General features: G+C 50.3%; 1 protein-coding gene across 1 annotated transcript in view; it reads left to right on the top strand.

Annotated features, from left to right (window-relative positions):
- Positions 1-13021: 13021 nt before the first annotated feature.
- NOL10 (nucleolar protein 10) overlaps positions 13022-21071 on the top strand; it is a 69225-nt gene continuing 61175 nt past the window's right edge. The window contains exons 1-3 of the mRNA XM_068107717.2: positions 13022-13341; positions 15571-15616; positions 20939-21037. Of these exons, the coding sequence (XP_067963818.1) occupies positions 13276-13341; positions 15571-15616; positions 20939-21037 (211 nt within the window). The 5' untranslated portion in view covers positions 13022-13275. The remainder of the gene's footprint in view (positions 13342-15570; positions 15617-20938; positions 21038-21071) is intronic.

Below are 21071 nucleotides of genomic sequence, written 5' to 3'. Positions count from 1 at the left end.
AATGATTCACTGTTTTATGACGGGAAGAATTCAAAGTTTTATGAATGAAAATAATTCACTGTTTTATGACGGGAAGAATTCAAAGTTTTATGAATGAAAATAATTCACTGTTTTATGACGGGAAGAATTCAAAGTTTTATGAATGAAAATAATTCACTGTTTTATGATGGGAAGAATTCAAAGTTTTATGAATGAAAATGATTCACTGTTTTATGACGGGAAGAATTCAAAGTTTTATGAATGAAAATGATTCACTGTTTTATGACGGGAAGAATTCAAAGTTTTATGAATGAAAATAATTCACTGTTTTATGACGGGAAGAATTCAAAGTTTTATGAATGAAAATGATTCACTGTTTTATGACGGGAAGAATTCAAAGTTTTATGAATGAAAATAATTCACTGTTTTATGACGGGAAGAATTCAAAGTTTTATGAATGAAAATAATTCACTGTTTTATGACGGGAATAATTCAAAGTTTTATGAATGAAAATGATTCACTGTTTTATGATGGGAAGAATTCAAAGTTTTATGAATGAAAATGATTCACTGTTTTATGACGGGAAGAATTCAAAGTTTTATGAATGAAAATGATTCACTGTTTTATGACGGGAAGAATTCAAAGTTTTATGAATGAAAATAATTCACTGTTTTATGACGGGAAGAATTCAAAGTTTTATGAATGAAAATGATTCACTGTTTTATGACGGGAAGAATTCAAAGTTTTATGAATGAAAATGATTCACTGTTTTATGACGGGAAGAATTCAAAGTTTTATGAATGAAAATAATTCACTGTTTTATGACGGGAAGAATTCAAAGTTTTATGAATGAAAATAATCCACTGTTTTATGACGGGAAGAATTCAAAGTTTTATGAATGAAAATGATTCATTCACTTCGCCAAATGACGACGTCTGCCGGTCAAATGCGAGTAAATGCAACGGGAAGACCCGAAAAACACCGACAATGATTCAACGATTTGGAAGTTACTTGCATAGATTTTCATTCAAGATTAGTCTACAATATCCTGAAATAAACACACCTGGATTTATGTAGAATATGTAGGCCTTCATATATAAGTATACCTTTATTACCTCCGCCACCAAAGGTGGATGGAGGTTATGTTTCCACCCCTGTCTGTCTGTCCGTTTGTGAACAAAAAGTTGTGGACGGATTTTGACGAAATTTGGCAGAGATGTAGCAGCGTATGTGACAAGGACGAAATGATTAGAGTTTGGTGAAGATCCCGATCCAGATCCGGCTGCTAGAATTTTTAAAGTGATTCTTCATCATTGGGAGATCGGGCCAAAAACTATACATAGCAGGACATCTCAAAAAGTTGTGGACGGATTTGGACGAAACTTGGTGGAACGGTTGGTTATCTCACCAGGACGATTCGATTCGATTTTGGTGAAGATCTGAATACGTATTCGGTTATAAGAATTATTTAATTTTTAAGTGATTCTTTACCGTTGAGAGATAGGGCCAAAAACAATACATAGCTGGATATCTCAAAAAGTTGTGGACGGATATGGACGAAACCTGGTGGACCGGTTGGGTGTCTGACAAGGAAGAATCGATTCAATTTTGGTGAAGATCCGGATCCGGATAGTACAATTTTTAAAGTGATTCTTCACCATTGAGTGATATGGCCAACCAGGTGGAGGTTTGCTCTCCACTGAGTGCCATTGTAGTTTGGTTATATTTTAGTCATTTTCATTATATCATGTGTCTATAAATAAAGTATGTGTGACAATAGTATAGCTTATATATAATATTTATTTTCTATTTGTAGACTTTCATATATAAGAAGGCATTTATATGTTTCTACCTTTCTACCATACACCTTCATTTGTGTATGAAAGTCGTGTATGGAATAGGAAATTCTGATGGGGGAGTGCTTGTGTGACTGGGACTAGATGAGGGAAGGAGTGTTATCAAGAATTTTTATTGAGGAAAACAATTTGTTCAAGTGTTTTGGGATTTAAACGGTTTCTTTTTTTGCTCAGAACTTCTCCTGCTTTGGAGAATATTCTCTCACAGGGCACAGACGTTGCTGGAACGGACAGATATTTCTTAGCCAAATGGAAGAGATGAGGGTAGATAGCCTGGTGTCTGACCCAGTAATCCAGAGGGTCATTTGTTCTGCTCAGATATAGTGCAGACACATACCGTTGAATCTCCACTGTCGCATCAGCTGTGGCACTCTGGACCTTCTGAGTTTCTCCAACTTTGTTGTCCAAAAGGTCCCAGAGGTTGTTATCTTCCTCACCTGCCTGTTCCACTTCTGCTGCTGCTGTTGATGTAGATGGCTGACATGAATCAGGTGGTGGTGATGTGGATGCTGAACAGATCTGAGCACTGCATTCAGCAATCAAGTCCTTGACAGTAGCGTCAGCATTGGAGGCACTGCCAAATGGCAAGACCTTAAATCTTGGGTCTAATAGTGTTGCCTTTGCCAGTGTCCTTATCGACTCCACAGCTCCAAAGCTGAGGTTTGTAACAAGGTTGTTGATTAATTAAATAGCTGTTGTGGACATTCAATCTGTGAGCTCCCTCATTCAGCTTATGGAAAATCATCCTGACTCTGGGTATGATCTTTGAGGCTGTGACCACTTTTTCTGCTGACAGTTCAACTGTGACATGATTAAATGGAAAAAGAGCCTGGAGGCACTGGCTGATTGCTTTAAGCTGTCCACTAGTCAGGGGGGGTTATGCTGGTGTTCAGTGAGGCTAGAGCTGCTCCTACTGCTTCACGCTGCTCATACATCTATTGAAGCATGAATAATGTGCTGTTCCATCTTGTGTCCACCTCTTGCATGAGCTTCATGTTGGGCTTTCCCATCCGTTGCTGGATCGCGGACAGCTTCTCTTTGGCATTTGTGCTTGACCTGAAAAAAGCAACAAGTCTGCGAGACTGGTCTCGAATCTCATTCAACTCCATGGTTTGAGAAAGGGCTTTTTCACCACCAGATTTAAGGTGTGGGCAAAGCATGGGATGTGTTGCATCTGAAGAAGATTAGCACACAGAGTCATTTTTGAAGCATGGTCTGTAATAAGAAAGCTAACTTCATCCCTTATTTCCCAGGACTCCAGAAAAACATTATTGGCCTCTTTAATATGCTCAGCTGTGTGTGTTTCAGGAAACTTTAAAACCCCCAGCACAACAGTGGACAGCTTGGTATCATCATTGATGTAATGGCAAGTTACAGCAAGATATGCCTCTCCATATTCATAGAGGTCCACATGTCAGATGTTAAATTCACAGAGTTAGCTCTCTTTACTTCAGCTATCACCTTTTATCTGGTTTGCTGGTACCTTGCGCCAACCATTTCCTTCAGTACCTGCCTTGTAGGAAGCATCTAGTTGGGGTCAAGTTTCTGAACAAAGGACCTGAGTCCCTCGTCTTCCACCACTGAAAATGGCTGTGAATCCTTGATAAACATGTCCACCATAGCTTCATCAAGGTCCTTTTGTCTTCCGACTGAAATAAAGATGAATGAAAAATCACTCATAGAGTGACACTTGGAAAAACAGAACAAAGTAGAATGGCACTCAGTGGAGCATCCTTTTGACCTCAAAAATAATTGGTGGTTGAATTCAGTGACCTGATATGAAAATCGTCTTCAAAGTTTAAGTTAATCGGATGAAAATTGACAATTTTAGAAATTTGGCCTATGTTGATCTTTCGGCCTATGCTGATCTCAAAAATAGTTGGTGGTTGAAGTCAGTTTGCTGATATGAAAATCCTATTCAAATTTCAAGTCAATCGGATGAAAATCGACGATTTTAGAAATTTGAAAAATGTGGTTGACCTTTGGCCTATGTTGACCTTTTGGCCTACGCTGATCTCAAAAATAGTTAGTGGTTGAATTCAGTTAGCCGATATATAAATCCTATTCAAATTTCAAGTCAATCGGATGAAAATTGAGGATTTTAGAAATCTGAAATGGTTGTTGATCTTTGGCCTATGTTGACCTTTTAGTCTATGTTGATCTCCAAAATAGTTGGTGGTTGAATTCAGTTCGCCGATATGAAAATTCCATTCAGATTCCAAGTCAATTGGATGAAAATTGAGGATTTTTAGAAATTTGAAATGGTTGTTGGCCTTTGGCCTATGTTGACATTTTGGCCTATGTTGATCTCAAAAATTGTTAGTGGTTGAATTCAGTTACCTGATACGTTAATCCTATTAAAATTTCAAGTGAATCGGATGAAAATTGAGGATTTTAAAAATTAGAAATTGTTGTTGACCTTTGGCCTATGTTGACCTTTTGGCCGATGCTGATCTCAAAAATAGTTGGTGGTTGAATTCAGTTCGCTGATATGTAAATCCCATTCAAATTTCAAGTGAATCGGATGAAAATTGAGGATTTTAGAAATAAAAAAAAGTGGTTGACCTTTGGCCTACATTGACCTTTTGTCCTACGCTGATCTCAAAAATAGTTGGTGGTTCAATTCAGTAAGCCGATATGTAAATCCTATTCAAATTTCAAATGAATCGGATGAAAATTGAGGATTTTAGAAATAATTTGAAATGGTTGTTGACCTTTGGCCTATGTTGACCTTTTGGCCTATGCTGTTCTCAAAAATAGTTGGTGGTTGAATTCAATTCGCCGACATGTATATCCGATTCAAATTTCAAGTCAATCGGATGAAAATTGAGGATTTTAGAAATTTGAAAAAAGTTGTTGATCTTTGGCCGATGTTGACCTCATGGCCTATGTTGATCTCAAAAATAGTTGGTGGTTGAATTCAGTTCGCCGATATGTAAATCCCATTCAAATTTCAAGTGAATCGGATGAAAATTGAGGATTTTAGAAATAAAAAAAAGTGGTTGACCTTTGGCCTACATTGACCTTTTGTCCTACGCTGATCTCAAAAATAGTTGGTGGTTCAATTCAGTAAGCCGATATGTAAATCCTATTCAAATTTCAAGTCAATCGGATGAAAATTGAGGATTTTAGAAATTTGAAAAAAGTTGTTGATCTTTGGCCGATGTTGACCTCATGGCCTATGTTGATCTCAAAAATAGTTGGTGGTTGAATTCAGTTCGCCGATATGTAAATCCTATTCAAATTTCAAGTCAATCGGATGAAAATTGAGGATTTTAGAAATTTGAAAAAAGTGGTTGACTTTTTGACCCCAAAATATATAGGATTTTGTCGCTCTACCATTTGTTAAAGTTTCGTGAAGATCGGTTTAAAATTGTGATTTTTTTTTGCCAAGTAATAAATTGATTGTATTCCCCACTAAGCCATTATTAAATGCATATTACCTCTGAATAAAGCTGATTTGGTTTCGATTTATGATTTATTTATGTCGGCACAGTGATAGTTGGGCTAATAGTAGCCCAGGGCATTTTCAATCACAAAAATATGCTAAATTAATATGGCTAAATAAATTAAACACACAGATTAACAAATGAAACAATACATACGTTGTCGAGGCACACCTGAGGTTCCAGATTCACCTGCAGTAGTCCCATCAGATGAATGATCAGGGTGCTTAGAACGAAGGTGTCTCAACATCGATGAGGTGTTATTGCAGTTGGACAGATGTTGCTCACAAATCGTGCATTTTACAAGATTGTGTTGAACAACCTGAAAATGCTCCCACACAGTGGACCTTGGTCTCTTTCTTACTCTCTCCATTTCTCCAAATCAACTGATGAGCCGAAGTTATGACAACTGATTGGAGACCAGTAGTTGCCGTACATTTGACACGGGTTCATTTTGGGGTCGACCCTCCAGCGTCGAACCACCAAAACATCGAAACGTTTCGAAACAGTATGACGTAATGAGGCTTCATTTGCTGCAACCACGTGATTTGGACACTTTGATAGACGTGTAGCGGTTACCGCTGGATGCACACAATCGCCTTGCACCGGCCAGAACACGGCCAGACGCGCCTCTCCCGGGCATGCCCGGACTCACTGGTCCCGGGCACGCCCGAACCTCCCGGGCACGCCCGGTCTCGTCTTTCCCGGGCATGCCCGCTCTCACCTTTCCAGGGCTCGCCCAGAGCGTCCGGGCATGCCCGCTATCGCCTTTTCAGGGCTCGCCCAGAGCGTCCGGGCATGCCCGCTATCGCCTTTCCAGGGCTCGCCCAGAGCGTCCGGGCATGCCCGCTATCGCCTTTCCAGGGCTCGCCCAGAGCGTCCGGGCATGCCCGCTCTCGCTTTTCCAGTGCTCGTCCAGAGCGCCCGGGCACGCCCAGCCTCGACTTGCCAGGCCGCAGCCAAACACGCCCGGGCAGGTCCAGACTCGCCTTTCCAAGGCTCGCCCTTGACACCCGGGCATGCCCGGTATAGCTTTTGCCGGGCAAACTTCCCGACATAAATGTGTATATATATTGCTGCCCGATAAACGGGCTTGTCAGAATACCTGAGCTGTTTTGTTTCAATAAAGCAACTCGGACGAATCCGTCTTTGGTCGCGTCAATTCTTTCGACTCGCGTTGGAGCGCAGTTCCTTCATTGGTGACCTACCGACATGGATACGGCAGTGACGCTTAAACTGCCTACCTTCTGGGAGGCTCACGCGGCTGTTTGGTTCGCTCAGGCGGACTCTCAGTTCGCCCTGCGAGGCATCACCGCGGACGACACCCGCTTCCACCATGTTGTGGCGGCGCTCGGTTCCGCCACCGCGGCCCGCGCCTTGAGCCTCCTCGAGCACCTGCCGGCTGCTGACAAATACGACGTGCTGAAGACACTCCTCCTCGACGCTTTCGCCCTCTCACCGGCAGCACGCGCACGGCGCCTGCTCGCTCTGCCCGAGCTCGGCGACACGCGCCCGTCCGAGCGCATGGACTATATGCTCTCGTTGCTCGGTGAGCACTCTCCGGATTTTCTGTTCCGCGAGCTGTTCCTTCGCCAGCTGCCTCACCCGGTACGCCTCGCCCTGGCTGGCACGTTGATCACGGATTCCCGCGCCCTCGCCAGGGAAGCCGATAAGATCTCCTCGGCAGGCCAGCACATCGGCGCGGTTACCTGGAGCCCGCCGCCGTCCGAGGCGACGCCCACGACACCCGAGCACCCTGCGCGGTTGGAGGCCGAACTGCCGGTGCAACTGGCGGCCGCCATGCCGCACCGCCCGCTTCCGACACGACGGCCGGGGCCTCCACCTGACCGGGCGTGGTGTTATTACCACGCCAGGTTCGGACACAAGGCTCGGACGTGCCGGCCCCCGTGCACTTTCGGCAGGTCGGGAAACGGCCGGGCCGGCGTTCATTCCCAGCCATGAGCGCCGGCCACTCGGGCAACTTGCTGTTTATTCGGGACAAAGCGTCTGGGCGGCGTTTCCTGTGTGACACCGGCGCCCAACTGAGCGTCATACCCGCCTCCGAGCAGGACAGGCGGGACGCCGTTTGCGGCCCCTCTTTGGTCGCTGCTAATGGCTCGGCCATACGCACTTTCGGCCCACGCGTCGTCACCCTCTGCTTCGGTAGCCAGCGTTTTCAATGGACTTTTGTGACCGCCTGCGTCCCCATGGCTTTGCTGGGCGCCGACTTCCTCTGCGCGCACGGGCTGCTGGTCGACGTCAAACGTCGTCGCCTTGTCAACGCCGAGACCTTCAGCTCCCTGGCGTGCACGATGAGCAGCTCCGCGCCGACCGAACTGGCGTGCGCCCTCCCGGCAGCGAACGAGTTCGCTCGCCTGCTCGCGGAATTCCCGGCCCTCACGCGGCCGACGTTTTCGGCCGTCGCGGTGCGGCACGGGATCGAGCACCACATACCCACTACGGGCCCGCCGGTCTACGCCAGGGCCCGCCGCCTCGACCCGGCCAAGCTCGCCGTGGCGAAGGCCGAGTTCGACGCGTTGGAGCACCTTGGCATCGTGCGGCGCTCCGATAGCGCGTGGGCCTCGCCACTGCACATCGTGCCAAAGCCGGGGGGTGGATGGCGCCCGTGTGGCGACTACCGCCGTCTCAACGACGCTACCACCCCCGACAGGTACCCGATTCCACATATTCAGGACTTTTCCGCCCGTTTGGCGGGACGGGTCATCTTTTCGAAAATTGACCTGATACGGGGCTACCACCAGGTACCTGTCCGGGCGGCCGACGTCCCGAAGACGGCCGTCATCACGGCGTTCGGCCTGTTCGAATTTTTGCGGATGCCGTTTGGCCTCAAGAACGCGGCCCAGGCGTTCCAGCGCTTGATGGACGGCGTGCTGCGCGACCTGCCGTTTCTTTTCGTCTATCTGGACGATATCCTCGTCGCCAGCACGTCCCGCGCCGAGCACCTCCTCCACCTTCGAACACTGTTCGGTCGCCTCAGCGAGCACGGCTTAATTGTCAACCCGGTCAAATGCCATTTCGGCGCGACGACCGTTGACTTTTTGGGCCACGGCATCACCAAGACCGGGGCCGTGCCGCTGCCGACCAAGGTCGAGGCCATCACCACGTTCCCGCGTCCCCGTTCCATCAAGGCCCTCCAAGAGTTCCTCGGCATGGTGAATTTTTATCACCGATTCGTGCCCCGCGCTGCTCAGCTCATGCGGCCCCTTTACGAGGCCCTCCGGGGCAAACCGGCCAAGCATGACATTGTTTGGTCCGCGGCCATGGACGCGGCCTTCGCCAGCGCCAAACGGGCCCTCGCCGACGCAACGCTGCTGGCTCACCCGGTGCTCAACGCGCCCATCGCCCTCACTACGGACGCCTCCAACTACGCGGTGGGCGCCGTCCATGAGCAATGGGTGGACGGGGTTTGGCAGCCACTCGCTTTTTTCAGCCGGCAACTCCGGCCGAACGAGTTAAACTACAGTACGTTCGACCGCGAGCTGCTCGGGCTATTCCTGGCCGTTCGCCATTTCCGACACCTCCTGGAGGGCCGCCCGTTCACGGCTTTCGTCGACCACAAGCCGTTGGTCTACGCAATGGCTAAGGTCACGGAGCCGTGGTCGGCCCGCCAGCAGCGCCACCTCACCGCCGTGTTGGAGTTCACCACGGACATCCGGCACGTCGCCGGCAAAGACAACGCCGTGGCCGACTGTCTTTCTCGGGCCAGCGCGAACGCGGTCCACCTCGGCGTGGACTTCGCGCTCATGGCGGCCGACCAGACCACCGACGCCTCGGTGCAGGCACTCCGTGCGGCGGACACGGGCCTCCGCCTGGCCGACATTCCCTTCGCGGGCACCGTCCTGCTCTGCGACGTCTCCCAGGGCCAGCCTCGCCCCATCGTGCCCGTTTCCTGGCAGCGCCGCATCTTCGCCTCCATCCACGGCCTTTCTCACCCGGGCCGGAAAGCTTCTCAGAAGCTGGTGTCGGCGCGTTTCGTCTGGCACGGCCTTCAACGAAACATCCGCGACTGGGCCAACGCCTGCACGGCCTGCCAGCGGGTCAAGGTCCACCTCCACACCCAGGCCCCGCTGGCACCTTTCGCCGTGCCTGAACGGCGTTTCGACCACGTCCACGTGGACCTGGTGGGTCCCCTGCCCCCCTCGCGGGGGTTCACCCACCTGCTCACCATGGTGGACAGGACCACCAGGTGGCCGGAGGCCGTGCCCCTCGCCTCCACCACCACCGCCGACATGGCACAGGCGTTCATCGCCACCTGGGTCGCGCGCTTCGGCGCACCAGCGGACATCTCGTCCGACCGCGGCCCACAGTTCACGTCTGAGCTTTGGGGCGCGGTCGCCCGTTCGTTGGGGGTCACGCTGCACCGCACCACGGCCTACCACCCCCAAGCCAACGGGTTGTGCGAGCGGTTTCACCGCTCCATGAAGGCCGCACTCATGGCCGGCCTTCAGGACGACGGTTGGGCCGACCGGCTGCCGTGGGTCCTTTTGGGCCTTCGCACGGCCCCCAAGGAAGACCTCCAGGCGTCTGCCGCCGAGCTTGTCTACGGCCAGCCGCTCCGCGTCCCGGGCGAATTCGTGCCCGACGCTACGAGTCCCTGGTCCGCCGCTCGCCAGCGCTCGGACCTCCAGGAGGCCGCCCGACGATTTGCCCCCATGCCGACGTCCCGCCACGGTGGCCCCCAGTCCTACGTCCCCCCGGCGCTTCGCACAGCGGAGTACGTCTTTGTGCGTCATGACGCGCACCGGGGGCCACTCCTGCCGCCGTACGACGGGCCCTTCCGGGTCCTGCGACGGGGCGACAAGTCTTTCATCGTCGACTTCGGCGGCCGGCCGGACTGGATTTCTGTGGACCGCCTCAAACCGGCGCACATGGACGTCGACCGACCACCACGGTTGGCCCTTCCTCCGCGGCGAGGCCGCCCCCCGTCCACAGTTCCCCCCGCTCGACCACCCACCACCACGTCGGACCCCTCCCCACGACCCTCCAGGGGTCGCTTTGGCCGGGTCATCCGGACCCCCCTTAAATTGACCCTGCCGGTGCAGGTCGATTCTGGAGGGGCGTGTGTAGCGGTTACCGCTGGATGCACACAATCGCCTTGCACCGGCCAGAACACGGCCAGACGCGCCTCTCCCGGGCATGCCCGGACTCACTGTTCCCGGGCACGCCCGAACCTCCCGGGCACGCCCGGTCTCGTCTTTCCCGGGCATGCCCGCTCTCACCTTTCCAGGGCTCGCCCAGAGCGTCCGGGCATGCCCGCTATCGCCTTTTCAGGGCTCGCCCAGAGCGTCCGGGCATGCCCGCTATCGCCTTTCCAGGGCTCGCCCAGAGCGTCCGGGCATGCCCGCTATCGCCTTTCCAGGGCTCGCCCAGAGCGTCCGGGCATGCCCGCTCTCGCTTTTCCAGTGCTCGTCCAGAGCGCCCGGGCACGCCCAGCCTCGACTTGCCAGGCCGCAGCCAAACACGCCCGGGCATGCCCGGTCTCGTCTTTCCCGGGCATGCCCGCTCTCACCTTTCCAGGGCTCGCCCGAACCTCCCGGGCATGCCCGGACTCACTGTTCCCGGGCACGCCCGAACCTCCCGGGCACGCCCGGTCTCGTCTTTCCCGGGCATGCCCGCTCTCACCTTTCCAGGGCTCGCCCAGAGCGTCCGGGCATGCCCGCTATCGCCTTTCCAGGGCTCGCCCAGAGCGTCCGGGCATGCCCGCTATCGCCTTTCCAGGGCTCGCCCAGAGTGTCCGGGCATGCCCGCTATCGCCTTTCCAGGGCTCGCCCAGAACGTCCGGGCATGCCCGCTCTCGCCTTTCCAGTACTCGTCCAGAGCGCCCGGGCACGCCCAGCCTCGACTTGCCAGGCCGCAGCCAAACACGCCCGGGCAGGTCCAGACTCGCCTTTCCAAGGCTCGCCCTTGACACCCGGGCATGCCCGGTATAGCTTTTGCCGGGAAAACTTCCCGACATAAATGTGTATATATATTGTTGCCCGATAAACGGGCTTGTCAGAATACCTGAGCTGTTTTGTTTCAATAAAGCAACTTGGACGAATTCCGTCTTTGGTCGCGTAAATTCTTTCGACTCGCGTTGGAGCGCAGTTCCTTCAGACGCCTCGAAGCATCGTTAAGATTCGCTCTTTCGAGTCCGCCCATCACTAGTAACAATGAGTTGTTTCCTCACAGGAAAATGATATACGGTACGCAATCTGGGTCCATCATCTAGATTCCAGAGGGAATTTTAAAAACAGATCCAGGTACAGTGGAGCAATGGCGTATCGAGGAAAAATATGACGCTCGGGACGAGATGTCAAATTGCCGCCCCTTGTAACTTCCCATAAGTCTGAATGCTGTGTGTGTGTGTCCCCGTGCTTGTGTGTCCCCCTGTATGTGTCTCCCTCGTGTGTGTGTGTCCCGCCCCATGTGTGTGCCCCCCCCCCCACCGTGTGTGTATGTGTGTCTCCCCCATGTGTGTGTCCCACCCCTCTCCCCCCCATGTGTGTGTCCCACCCCTCTCCCCCCCATGTGTGTGTCCCACCCCTCTCCCCCCCCATGTGTGTGTCCCCGTGTTTGTGTCCCCCCCATGTGTGTGTCCCCCCCCCCGTGTGTGTGTCCCAGTGTTTGTGCCCCCCCCAGTGTGTGTCCCCGTGTTTGTGTCCCCGCCCCCCCCCCCGTGTGTGTGTGTCCCCGTGTTTGTGTCCCTCCCCCCCCCTCGTGTGTGTCCCCCCCCCCCCGTGTGTGTGTCCCCCCCCCCCCGTGTGTGTGTGTCCCCCCCCCCGTGTGTGTCGCCCCCCCCCGTGTGTGTGTCCCCCCCCCCCGTGTGTGTGTCCCCCCCCCCCCCGTGTGTGTGTCCCCCCCCCCCCGTGTGTGTCCCCCCCCCCCCGTGTGTGTGTCCCCCCCCCCCCGTGTGTGTGTCCCCCCCCCCCCCGTGTGTGTGTCCCCCCCCCCGTGTGTGTGTCCCCATGTCTGTGTCCCCCCGTGTGATAACTGACAAGGACGAAATTATTAGATTTTGGTGAAGATGCAAATCCGAGACTTTTAATACCACCATTCACCATGAGTAATTGAGGTGATTGACCATGACATGAGGATCGTGACCATGAGGTGATTCTTCACCATTGAGAGATGGAGCCAAAAACGATATCGAGAATGATATCTCACAAAGATGTGGACGGATTCGGACTAAGCTTGGTGGATGGGTCGAGTCGGTGACAAGACCGAATCGATTACTCGGATTAGATTTTGTTTGAGGTCCGAATCCAGATCAGGCCCATCCGTCGGTACAAAATGTAAACCGTTCACCTTGACGGATAACTCCACCCTACTACTGTCGACGTCGACGGACGACGGAGTTCCGTTCTCCCGACCGAGTGGCATGGCAATTTAATGTTGCTCTAATTTGACTGAACAGGTGGATAGAAACAAGGCAAATACAGTGCATATGGTAAATACAGTACAGGCGTTTTCGGGTATAAACAAGATTTTCAAGACTGTAAAAAAACCAAGCCAAAAAGGTGGAAGGTATCAGTCAAGCTAAATATAACACCAATATACACCCCAACATTTTTTGGCTCTTTATTTACAGGAAGTGGTTATTCAGAAACACATATAACTACCAAAATATAGTGAATAAAAATATATATCGTCTTCATTTTTTCCTCTCTACCTCATCAACGTCTTTTTTTTTATTCGTCGATCGACAACGTTCTTTAATATTCGAGGAATTCCAAAAACAACGACATCCGGTGCTGAAGGCAACATGGCTGCGCCCATGTTTATAGCGTGAGATAATGAAAGTGGTGAACAAATAATAGTTTTGTTGTTCAGAGTACACAGTACAGTTGTGATAATGTAATATACCGAGAACTGGTCTATTTAAATTCAGGGATTAAGTCTGATATTGCCCATTAGATATCCGCGCATTTTATTCGTTAAAGAAGCCTTTTAACTTAAGTTTAACACGGGTCTTGTCTCGGAGAGCGCGCAACATGCAGGTGTCCAGTGTTAACGGTGTGAAGATCTACAACCTGAGCTGCGGACGATCATTGCCTGAGGTTTGTTCACGTGATGTTGACGAGGTTCCAAGCGTGGATGTGGCGTCCTTTCTTTCGATATCGATTTTCCAATTTTTTATTTATTTATCTAAAGGGGTTTCAGTAACCATGATGCAATGCGCGGGCGCCATCTTGGTTGACAAGCTAAACTAGCGAGAAAAGGGAAACAAGGCCAAGCAAGGTTAAAAATCACTAATTAGTCAGAATAACGAGATAAACGTGCTAGAATTTGAGAGCTACTGATGCTATCATTGCCAGGGAGGTGAACACAACCAACACGACATTATGGGATAGTTCTGAAAGCCCTCTACCTGGGAATTACTGATTGGATATGTAAATGGAGTGCAGTGGATTTAATATCTCCAGACTTCCCAGAAAGCATTTCATAAGCCCCGGCAGTAGTGGCTTTTAGGTTGGGCTACAGTTTGAGGGGTCTTGGGTTAAGGTTTGTGGAAAATGGATCGAGAACTGGCTTTGGGATAGAAAGCAAAGAGCGATTGTTTGTGGGAGGATATGAAACTGTGAACTAAGTTATGGAGTATCTCAATAACATCTCTTTTCTTAAGTAAAGAGTCTACCTCCCTGAGCTGATCCTCAAAGCTTGGTCTTTCCAGTTCTGAAATCGATCTGGTGGCTCTGTGCTGAGATCAGTAGCTGGGACAGATCAGTGTTTGTAATTTATGTCAAGGATTTGGATAGTGGGGTAAAGAGTACAATTTCAAAATTGGCTGATGACACCAAGCTTGAAAGTAAGAGTTCAATGTAGCATGGGCAAATAATACAGGTCTTTCAAAGTGATGTAATCCACCTCAGATGCTCGGTGTGCATCTGGAGAAACCCTTAGAAACTGCGATGTTCTGTACATGTGAATCTCTGTTGTACGTGTGATAAGGATTGTTACCTAAAATGGCTCACAGAGCTTCTAAAAGAAACCATTAATACTTGGTTTCTAAGTACCCGAGGTTCTCAAAGAAACCATAAGTACCCGAGGGAAAGTGGGGGTGTGCCTCTGCACAACAAGCGAGTTGAAGGGAGACACCATATCTGGTTTGGGTGCTTCTAAACACCAATGGGAAGGTTGTATCTGAGGCTGGTGAATGCACAGGGTAAGTTTAAAATGATATTTGTGTGTGTGTGTGTGTGTGTGTGTGTGTGTGTGTGTGTGTGTGTGTGTGTGTGTGTGTGTGTGTGTGTGTGTGTGTGTGTGTGTGTGTGTGTGTGTGTGTGTGTGTGTGTGTGTGTGTGTGTGTGTGTGTTGTTTTTTAATCCACTGCTGCCACTCGTTTCTGTCGATATGAAATGATAGGAACTCAACACCTCTCAATCACGGATATTTTTCGTCTTTCCTATATTTCTGTGAGTCCAATTTGCATCCAGGAACCAAGCAATTTTGGTTACCCACAAACATATATTGCATGTCTATCTGTGAGTCTCAATGAGGATGTAAAATGAAGTAAAACACTCGAAAAAGGATCTTTTATAACACGTAAATTAGTCGGTGATGCTGCTGCAGTTGTCGTGGCTGTTGTTGGTGGGTTAATTCCTTGTACTTTTATATATTTTCGTATTGCTGCGAGAGGTATTACCATATATAATATTTTGTGCTCCTTCCATGTCCATCAAACTGTATTCTTAAGGGTTATTGCTGTTGGACCGTTGGAACCGCTACATTAAAGCTCAAGGTTCTGCTTCTTTCTCTTCTCTATTTCGATTTCGGCTCCTAGGGGAGAAGGGGGATTACACCCCAAACTTTGGATCCCTACCTGTCCCTTATTTACCAACCGATTGCTCTGAAATACGACACAACCCTTATACTTGATGGCCCGCATAATTGCTCAAGCATTGATTTTCTGATTTCGCATCATGGGGGGCCCTCGGGGAGAGGGGGGCCTCCCCCTGAAACTTTGGATCCCTTCTTCTCCATTTTTTACCAACCGATTGCTCTGAAACCCGATCCATCCATTCTACTCGATGGTCCGCAGGATCGCTCACTCTTATATTTTTCGATTTTGGATCAGGGGGCCTCCCAGTGAATCGGGTAGCTCCCAGGGGGGTTGCCCCAAATCAGCAGAGGTCTGAACTGCAACCAACCTCAAGAGGGACCATCAGCCCACTTGGGGCTATTTATTGTAGTACAAACTCTATCGATGCCATAACTTATAATAAATTGTGTCTTTTGTTTACACTGTTGCTCATATGACTCCCCATGCCATGTCTTTATGTATCCAGTGGCTTACAGACCGAAAGAAAAGATCTTTGCAACAGAGGGATGAAAGTAAGATTGTTTCCTTCATTTTGCTTGATGCAATAACTGTTCATTTGGAGATGTTTGTAGGTTTATCATAGTGTTGTGCAAACTCACAGCCTTATTATTAATACATGATAATGGGCATGCAAGTCTGAATTTGAAAACGATTACATTTTCAAAAGTAGGTGGAAGTAAGGGTATGGTGTACATGCATTTGAACGTTATTTTGTTCGCCAGAAAAGATTTTCGCAGGGTATGTTAAAAGAAGAGACCAACTACTGTATATGGCTTTTTAAGTTGAATTGTATACTTAAGAATGCGGTTACCTATTGCAGTAATTTAAGAATGTCTCCTGGTGTAGTTAACGTAAGAATATATATATATATATATTGTCAAAGGAGACATTCTTATACACACACACACACACACACACACACACACACACACACACACACACACACACACACACACACACACACACACATGTACATACATACATACACGCAAAGATTAACTGATCAGATTTTGACATCAAGAGGTCAAATGTTAGAAGTCTTGTCAGGTAAAAGTGTGATACTTGAGAACAGCTGAAGGGATTTTATTCCAACTTGATACAAGTATGTATAAACCTCCATCAGTGCATGCATCTATGATGGATTTTATTTATTCCTAAGAGGTCAAGGGTCAGATGTCACATTAAAACTCCTGTTAATATGATACCATTGCCTGTGGAATTTGAACTAAATTCAGTACATGTACCATGATACATATGTACAGATTAGAAATTGAGGTCAAATGTTTTTGAGGTTTTAGGTCAAAGTTAGAGTAAGCAAAGACTTTATGTGGGAGGAGGCATATCATATTGGTCGAATCTTGTCTAGTTATATATTGTCGCGATCCCGCCTGGTAAAAGTTCCCAGCACGGAATACGGACGTGAATGTCCGGGCTTCAAGTAATCCACGGAGTGGACAAAAGAGACGTAATCAACACAATTGTGTTTTAATCGGCCTTCTAGGGGTAAGGCACGATGCTTTATTGGCTCGATCACAAAAACCATGAAAGGTAACAAATGGAATAGGCTGCACAAGCCTGCAGGAACGGTCGGCCACAGACGCTCCAACAAGACGCAGGTAAGATCCTCGCGGCTCCAATCGACGAGCTCCGGGACTCGAAGGATACCAGGATGGAATACCACACAAGGCCGCCAGGAACGGTCGGCCAGGAGCTCCAACACGAAGCAGGCAATATAGGACTCACAGTTCCAATCTACGATCTCCGGGAATCACTCGTTCTCTTCCGGAATCACTCACTCGTACAATCCATAACTATAAACGATCAGCACAACTCGCTGTCGTGAGGCGTAACGAAAGTTCCCTCGCCTCGAGGCCTCGAACCTCCGAGCTGCGTCCGTATCATGAGATGGCGGCCGCGCTCTCTGACCCTCCACCAATCACGTCCCGACTCGCCTCCCAATCGCGTGAGGCTCCAAGGAGGTTACGTCAGTGGTGGGCGGGGCACTCATTTGGGTGAGAACAAAGGTGGTTTCACCGGGGGGTTTCTCACAGTCCTCCCCCCCTAAGTAAAAACCCCGTCGAATAGACGGCGTTTTTAAAACCAGTATTTGTAGTAGGTGCAAATCACATGGCAAGATGATGGCGGGAATTGCTAACAGGCAATTAACGCAATTAACAATTACTAACACTTGTTAACAACAATAACGAAACAACGCAACAATACAACGCAACGCAATGGCGCAACACAATAACGCAACAATAACGCACTTATTAACGCAACAGGCAATTAACAGGCGTTAACAGGGTAAACAATGAACCAGTTTTGTTTTGTTTTTTTCACACACAATATTAAACACCATACACCCCATTAACATCTACCCCACAAGAGTTACCCTTCACCCAAAGCACAATAGAGAAACAAGGGAGCCAAACTCAAGGTGGGGAAACATTTACAGGAGGGAAACGGACCGAGACCTAGAGCGGCGGGTTCTCCTCCGGTGTCGAGAACGACAGTCATATGCGGAATGACCCCTTTCACCGCACTGGTAACATCGATCTTTCGGGTCGAACGGCCTGCGGACCAAAGGGCGTCTGAAACGAGGCCGCCGCGACATGCCATTCGACATCTCGACGCACACCCGCGATCCGCAAATTAACCTTCCATCAAGGGCTCTGACCGAATCTTCAGCATCTCGTGGATCTTCAAACTCAACAACTGCGAATCCAGGTGGGTTCCGAGCAACCCATACGTTGCGGAGTGGTCCGTAATGCCCGAAGACCCTCCCTAGCTCGGCTCTCGCTGCTCCATTGCCCAGGTTTCCCACATATACCTTAGCATTAGCGTTCCTGCTGAATCGCGACATGGCGGGAGCGGTCCCTGAGGAGCACGGCACCTGAGGTTGGCTTGACGGGAGGCTCGGGTGGACTTCAGCTGATGCAACGTCACCGTCGGAAACTGGAGTCGAGGCGCTAGGCTCCTCGGGCCAGAGTGAAGATATGTCTGACTCCGCCACTCTCTCCGCCTGTTTACTCTGGGCTCTAGGGACCCCCCCACAGGTCAGAGTCAATGACTCCTCCCTGGCTATGGCATCATTGCCAATCAGCAAGGAGACCCCGGGTATAGGGTAGTAGGGTACTACCACACAGGTCACTGGACCCTTAAAAATGTCACTCCGGACCTCGAGGAGGGCAAGGGGGTACCGGCCAAGAACCCGGTCAATGCCCCGAAGGAGGGTATACTCGCCGGTATAACGCATCTGAGAGGCCGGAACTACCCCCACCCGGAGAACACACCGTGTCGCCCCAGTATCCCGAAGGTATTTGGTCTCAAACTTCAGCATCGAATCGGGGCCACCCACTAAGGCTGTCCCTGAATACTCCTGATGCAGTGGATGAATGGAATTAGCCCCGGTGGCAGTGACCTCGGTCACCGATGCCACCGTCGTGTGCGAGGGCCCGGCGGATGAGTTCCACTGATCTCCCTCCGACTTAACAGGAGGGTTGCCTCGGTAGGCCGGACTGGCGGGATTAGAGAAACGGCGGTTTTCACCGTGCCCCACGCGTTTGCAGAAATCGCACCAGGGCCCTGCCCTGGTCTGCGGCTCGCGAGCGCCCCCAGTGGAGGTCATCGGAGAACCCTTCCCCTCGATCCAGCCGCCGGGCAGACGGGGGGCGGTCTTGATCGCAGACTCCTCCGTCTTACGAAGCGACTGCGTGACTTGCAGCATTTTGCACGCCAAAACATGTTTATCAATAAGGTTGACGCAGTCTGCCAAGGAAACAGTGTCTTTGTCGACAAGAAACAATGCTAAGTCAGGCGGAAGCTGTTGATCGATACGGTAACGCACCAGGAGTTCCGCAACCGCTTGAGGTAACTCCACCTTGCTCCCCTTGAACCATCTCTGCAGCTGTTCCAACAAGGCCCGCGAATGTTCCTCATAGGTTTGACTGGACTCACGAGTCCAGCTGAAAAAATTTCTCCTATAAATACATGCGGACACCGCATAGGCATTCAAAATCTCGGCCTTCAATGCCCTGTATTTGTTTGCGTCCTCGGTTGCCATCCTCGCATATACCTCCCTTGCCTTCTCAGATAGATGGCTCACAAGATGGCCGACCCACAAGCTCTCATCAATGCCACCGGCAGCCAACAACTTCTCCGCCATCTCCAGATACGCTTCTGGCTTCGTGTCTCCCGTCCAGTCCGGCAAACGAACATGAACAGTTTCCGGGACTCTTGCAGCAGACCCCTCTGCCCGCAGTCGTTCAGTCAACATTCGCAACTCATGCTCTCTGACGCGTTCAGCTTCTGCTGCCGCATGCTCTCTCGCTGCTGCCGCACGCTCTCCCTCTGCTGCTGCCGCACGCTCTCTCTCTGCTGCCGCATGCTCTCTCTCTGCTGCCGCACGCTCTGCCTCTGCCCTGTCATTCTCCCTGTTATACATGTCAAGTTGTTGAACCGGAGTCAGCCCGGTCCAGAAGGGCGAACGCATGCATTTAGTCATGATGGGATCGCTTCCTAACATCTCGGGTTGAGTGCCCGGGTCAAGGCTGCTTGCGTCGCTCACCTCGCCACCCACGTGACTGTCAACATGATCAGGTTGAACTCTCACTTCCCTGGTCGACATAGCTTGGCTACGAGTTATCATACGACCAGGCACAAAACACAACCTCAAACACAACGCTCAAACACAACGCTCTGTTGGGGAAATACGACACAACTACGCAATATCACCCGCACATCAAATTGCCAATGAGAAAAATACCACGTACAAATACTCACGTTTTTTTTTTTTTTTTCGGTTGTTTGGAGGGATCCGAGGCTATTCGCTTATTCTTTGTCGGTTGTTTGGAGGGATCCGAGGCTATTCACTTCTCTGCCCAAGACAGCGTCCTCCGGCGAGAAAGTTCCTCCCAGACGGCGTCCGCTGGTGAGAAGGCGATGAACAGATGCCAGAAGATGTCGTCCACTGCAGAATTCCCGTCTCAATCGAATGGCTCTTACTTGAATGATCCTAGGACGAGCAACCCATTTGTCGCGATCCCGCCTGGTAAAAGTTCCCAGCACGGAATACGGACGTGAATGTCCGGGCTTCAAGTAATCCACGGAGTGGACAAAAGAGACGTAATCAACACAATTGTGTTTTAATCGGCCTTCTAGGGGTAAGGCACGATGCTTTATTGGCTCGATCACAAAAACCATGAAAGGTAACAAATGGAATAGGCTGCACAAGCCTGCAGGAACGGTCGGCCACAGACGCTCCAACAAGACGCAGGTAAGATCCTCGCGGCTCCAATCGACGAGCTCCGGGACTCGAAGGATACCAGGATGGAATACCACACAAGGCCGCCAGGAACGGTCGGCCAGGAGCTCCAACACGAAGCAGGCAATATAGGACTCACAGTTCCAATCTACGATCTCCGGGAATCACTCGTTCTCTTCCGGAATCACTCACTCGTACAATCCATAACTATAAACGATCAGCACAACTCGCTGTCGTGAGGCGTAACGAAAGTTCCCTCGCCTCGAGGCCTCGAACCTCCGAGCTGCGTCCGTATCATGAGATGGCGGCCGCGCTCTCTGACCCTCCACCAATCACGTCCCGACTCGCCTCCCAATCGCGTGAGGCTCCAAGGAGGTTACGTCAGTGGTGGGCGGGGCACTCATTTGGGTGAGAACAAAGGTGGTTTCACCGGGGGGTTTCTCACAATATGCAGTGGCTCAAATATTCCTCTTATCTGAGGGCATAACAAATAACATGTCTATATATGGAAGGTTATTGAGTGTTTTACTCGTTCTTGAGTGGATAGTTCTTGAACTATTGTTCATTGCAGGCATACGGCGGCGTATCGAGCTCATCCAAGACTTTGAAATGCCGACAGTTAGTGAAGTCATCAAGGTTTCACCGGATGGTCAGTACATCTTGGCAGCAGGTGAGTATCCACTGGAACGTATTACCTAGTTGAG

Source organism: Myxine glutinosa, chromosome 2 (genome assembly GCF_964187855.1).
Source record: "Myxine glutinosa chromosome 2, kmMyxGlut1.1, whole genome shotgun sequence".
Lineage (NCBI taxonomy): Eukaryota > Metazoa > Chordata > Myxini > Myxiniformes > Myxinidae > Myxine > Myxine glutinosa.
This window is presented reverse-complemented; position numbering and strand designations above follow the sequence as displayed.